General features: G+C 41.7%; 1 protein-coding gene across 2 annotated transcripts in view; it reads left to right on the top strand.

Annotated features, from left to right (window-relative positions):
* LOC116061359 (disintegrin and metalloproteinase domain-containing protein 17-like) overlaps positions 1-1,434 on the top strand; it is a 25,937-nt gene extending 24,503 nt beyond the window's left edge. For both annotated transcript variants that reach the window (XM_031315521.2, XM_035995096.1), the window contains one exon: positions 861-1,434. In XM_031315521.2, coding sequence (XP_031171381.1) covers positions 861-1,274 — 414 coding nt within the window. In that variant the 3' untranslated portion in view covers positions 1,275-1,434. The remainder of the gene's footprint in view (positions 1-860) is intronic.
* Positions 1,435-5,000: the final 3,566 nt, after the last annotated feature.

Raw genomic sequence — 5,000 nt, 5'->3', positions numbered from 1 at the left:
CAGGACTTTTAGCGTGTATAGAGCCAGCATATTTCCACCAGACTCCATGTAAATAATCAGAACTTTTAGCGTGTATAGAGCCAGCATATCTCCACCAGACTCCATGTAAATAATCAGTACTTTTAGCGTGTATAGAGCCAGCATATTTCCACCAGACTCCATGTAAATAATCAGTACTTTTAGCGTGTATAGAGCCAGCATATTTCCACCAGACTCCATGTAAATAATCAGGACTTTTAGCATGTATAGAGCCAGCATATCTCCACATGTAAATGGGTGAATTAAGGGTTTATTTCAACCAAACCAGAGTGGTGATTGTTGGAACAGTGGAAAGATGAACCAAGACGGCTTTTGGTAGTTTTATTTAGTTTCTGTCCACATTGAATGAAGTGTGTTTTACGATGATAAAAGTCCTGATTATTTACATGGAGTCTGGTGTAGTTTGGTGATGGTGATTTCGGGGCTGTTTCATGTTAAACTAAAAGGATCTTACTCTTTAACTAAAAGGTCTATCTCTGTAGGGATCCATCCCATAATGTTGTCAGACACTTAGAATAATAATCTGAGTCTGTTAGTGGCAACAACAGAACTTTTAGTGGATGCTGACTGACACACACACACACACACACACACACACACACACACACACACACACACACACACACACACACACACAGAGACACACAAAGACACACACACACACACACACACACACACACACACACACACACACACACACACACCTTGTTTAATACTGGACCAGTTTCAGAAATTGTTATTCCCATCAGTCACTCAGACACAAAAACATGGAGAAAAGGCTCCATGTGGAACATACTGACCGTGACTGTTCATTTTCCCAGAATGCCGAGCTCCTGAGCAGCCTGGAGTCCGCATCAGTTAGGATCTTCAAACCTCCGACCTTCCCGACCAGCACATCCTCCGCTGGTCTGCGTTTCCAGCCGGTCAGCTCTTTGCAGACCCCCAGCAGCCCTCTGCTCCCTGGCTCCGCCCCCGACTCCGCCCCCGACTCCGCCCCCAGCCAAGGCCACGCCCCTCTGGATAGCCCCCGCATGGCCACCATCCAGGAGGACCCCAGCTTGGACTCGCACCTGGACACGGAGGCTCTGGAGGAGGCGTTCGGCCGGCCGGCCGGCTCCACTCAGCGCTCCTTCGAAGACCTGACGGAGAATAGCGTGACTAGTCGCGGCGGGAAGGCTCTGATGCTCAAACTGCAGAGACAGCATCAGATCGACACCAAGGAGACGCAGTGCTGAGAGCGCACGCTGCTCCAAAAATCCACAGTTAGATTCAAGTTAAACTTTTTTTATTCCCCCAACAGTGAAGTCACTTTTCTCAACAACCAGTCCCTCCAGAAAAACATGATTATATGATCTCATAACTCAACGCATAATCAGCCAAAGTCTGCATATTTATTTTGGGCGCCGCATTTTTTCAAATACGCCGCACTTTTTCAAATACGCCGCACTTTCGCCGCATAAATTGCCGATTTCCGCGCAAAATATGCGGGGCTTGCATGATTTCATAATCCCCGCATTTTCATTGCAAAAAAGTCCCATATATCTTAGCAGAAAGATGAAAAATGTTGCGTTTACTTCACACAAGAGCAGCCGTTTCCCCCTGTTGCCATGGGAACGTTATGAAGTGACGTAATTAAATAATTAGTAATTATTAAGTAATTAATAATGATGAACATCATCGAAAAGCTGCAAACCCCGCGATGAAGCCGTGATGAAACCGCCGTTTTTGCAAGTTCCTGCAATTTCATCGCATAAAATTGCATAAATATCCCGAATATTCCATCACATTTTTTAAGAAAACGTGCCGCATAATCAAGGATTTTAGCCCCAAACAATCACAAAAAAAACTCCACATTTTTCTGGAAGGACTGAACAACACATCAAACATATTTTGTCTATACCCATTAAGTAAAAAAAACTAGTTTTTACAGCTGCTTCACTGTCAGAACAACCAGGCTGTTTATTTTGATATCACCTGCGTATTTGTTTACGTTTAATTTTTATAATATAAGCCATAATGTTGTTGCCAAATTTTTTTCCCCCAACAGTGAAGGCGATGTCATATTAAGAGCCATTAGATGGCAGAAAGGTACTTTGCAACAACAGTTTTGAGTTTCTCAGAGTTTACAATGTGCAGTGGAATCCACCATTAGTTTAACTAGGTGCACATGAACGCACCATGGAGACCTGTCAGAGCATCACAGGCTTTACCTTCGTTGTTTCTCCGTCTTCTCCGACTCGGGCATTGGAAATGTGCAGCTGCACGCTGCCGCTAAGCTAACGTTAACTGTTTATTGTCATGTTTATAAAAACATTTGGAGTGAAAACCACTTTCTATCGCCTCTCCTCAGCCGTTCTCTTTAGGATCCGTCCTCACTGATTGTATCACGGAGACAGAAACCAGACAGTCTTCCCGTTAACCGAACTACAACGGCTTAGCCTAGCTTAGCCCGTGCTGCGTATCAAACTGAATAAATACAGACAAAATATATAACCTGATTTTTTTAGTTCTTTGCAAGTAATTTTTTCTACAGAATATATTTTTCCTAAAGTCACTTTTCTCAACAACACATCAAAACATATTTTGTCTATACTATATAAGTATTTACAGCTGCTTTCAACCAAATTTCAGTCAAAAAACTGAGGTTTTTACAGCTGCTTTTAACCAAATTTCAGTCAAAAAACTGAGGTTTTTACAGCTGCTTTAAACCAAATTTCAGTCAAAAAACTGAGGTTTTTACAGCTGCTTTAAACCAAATTTCAGTCAAAAAACAGGTTTTTACAGCTGCTTTCAACCAAACTTCAGTCAAAAAACAGAGGTTTTTACAGCTACTTTCAACCAAACTTCATTCAAATTAACGGAGGTTTTTACAGCTGCTTTAAACCAAACTTCAGTCAAATAAACTGGTTTTTACAGCTACTTCACTGTCAGAACAAGCAGGCTGTTTATTTTTATAATATAAGCCATACAACGGCTTAGCCTAGCTTAGCCCGTGCTGCGTATCGAACTGAATAAATACAGACAAAATATATAACCTGATTTTTTTTAGTTCTTTGCAGGTCATTTTTTCTACAGAATATATTTTTCAAATTTTAAAGTCACTTTTCTCAACAACACATCAAAACATATTTTGTCTATACTTACTAAGTCAAAAAACAGAAGTATTTACAGCTGCTATAAACCAAATTTCAGTCAAAAAACTGGTTTTTACAGCTGCTTCACTGTCAGAACAAGCAGGCTGTTTATTTTTATATCACCTGTGTATTTTTTACGTTCAATTTTTATAATATAAGCCATAGGCTACTGTTGTTGAAATTCATTATTTAAAAAAAAAGACAGTCAGAACTCTGTGCCTTGTCTTGTTCTGTGGTTTTTAAATGCAGCAGTTAGTATTTTTAATATATTAAAGATATACTGTATGTGTGTGTGCTCCTGTTTACCGTTTATCTGTGTTACTGTATGCAGACGATACTGTCATATTCTGTTAAAACCTCTTTGTAACGTTCAACAAGTATTAATCCAGTCAAAGTTTGAGTTCTATGTTTGTCATTTCACTGTTTACCCGTCAGTCTACTGCTGTTTCAAAATAAAAATGTTTCACTGATGTTTTCATGTGAAATAAATGTTTTAAAGCTACATCATGTGATAATTCCTCCCATCTAGCGTTGAGATCATATATCGCAGTCAGCTCTCTCTCGCCACGCGGTACTGCAGCTACGGTAGCCGTCACGCTTCAAAAAGCGAAGGTGTACAAAAGGCCGTCTATCAGCCGTCGTTGTTGGAGTTCATGCATGAGTTCATGTCGGAGAGTGGCGTGGACGCCACGAGCGGGCACGCCACCCGACGGAAAGGAGAGAGAAAGAAAAGGAGACTGCGGCGGTCCAGAGGATAATTAACTAGTTGGGATTTGGTGTGTGCGTCCAAAGCAGCTTCAACGTTCACTCTTTTTTCTGATGACGCCGGTCTCTTTTTCTGGGCGAAGGAGGAGACTCCTGTTCCTGAAATTTGGATTTTGAATACGTGTGGTCCTCCATGTTTCCTTCTTCAAACTTGCCGGGACCGGGAAGCAACAGCAGCAGCTGTGAGTCGAAAACTGTCCTGTATGTCTCTTACCGGCTAACGTATTTCATTATGGAGCGTCTACCCCAGTTCATGCAAATGCAAATGTTAAAATTCTAAGCTAATAGGAATACTGTGAATTGATGGTGGTGGTCAATATTCATGAAAATGGAGAAGTTTGTGAAGGGCAATACAGATTTTGATAATGAACAACTAAACATGTTACACACTGGGGCTTTAAAGAACTTCCTGCGATACATCTATCAGGAGTGGAGTGTAAAGTCAGGCACCGAAATAAGGCACCGAAATTTTCGTTCTTATTCGGTCTCGTTACTACTGTTTAGGTCGGAACCGGTGCCCTGTTGGCACCGCGTTTCAGTACCCAACCCTACTCATATCTCAACAACAGAATATTGTTCGCGGTTCTGAACTTAAAGGTCACGATTTTAAAGATGTTTTTAACATTGTGCAGTTTTGTAATGTTTAGACACAAAAACTACATAGTTAAGTTTAGATAAAGTAATAGTATTAGGGGTTAGGGGTTAGACATTACCTCACTTCCTGAACGTTACGCACGTAATGCTAAACCTACTCCAGTTTCAAGTGGGACTCGAACCCTACTCTCCCAAATCCTGTGTTTGTTTGACCCATCCACCGCCCCAACCTATCTCCTTAAGCGCCAGGGTCGTCTAGCAACTCTCCGTTGGCTTACGAGCTGGAAAAACCAAATTCTGGTCAGGCCAATCACATCGTGTGTAGAGTCGGTGGGCGGTGCTTAACATAATGACGGTTGCTACCTGAAAACAAAGAAGATGGCTGCTGCTGCTGGTGAACAGCGGTCTTTGGACTTGGCTTTGGCCGCGACTCTGGAAGACTTGGAGTTAAGAACTGAAGTCATTCTT

The sequence above is a fragment of the Sander lucioperca genome, chromosome 19 (genome assembly GCF_008315115.2).
Source record: "Sander lucioperca isolate FBNREF2018 chromosome 19, SLUC_FBN_1.2, whole genome shotgun sequence".
NCBI classification, from domain to species: Eukaryota; Metazoa; Chordata; class Actinopteri; order Perciformes; family Percidae; genus Sander; species Sander lucioperca.
The sequence above is the reverse complement of the archived record's forward strand: the minus strand, read 5'-3'. Positions and strand labels throughout refer to the sequence as shown.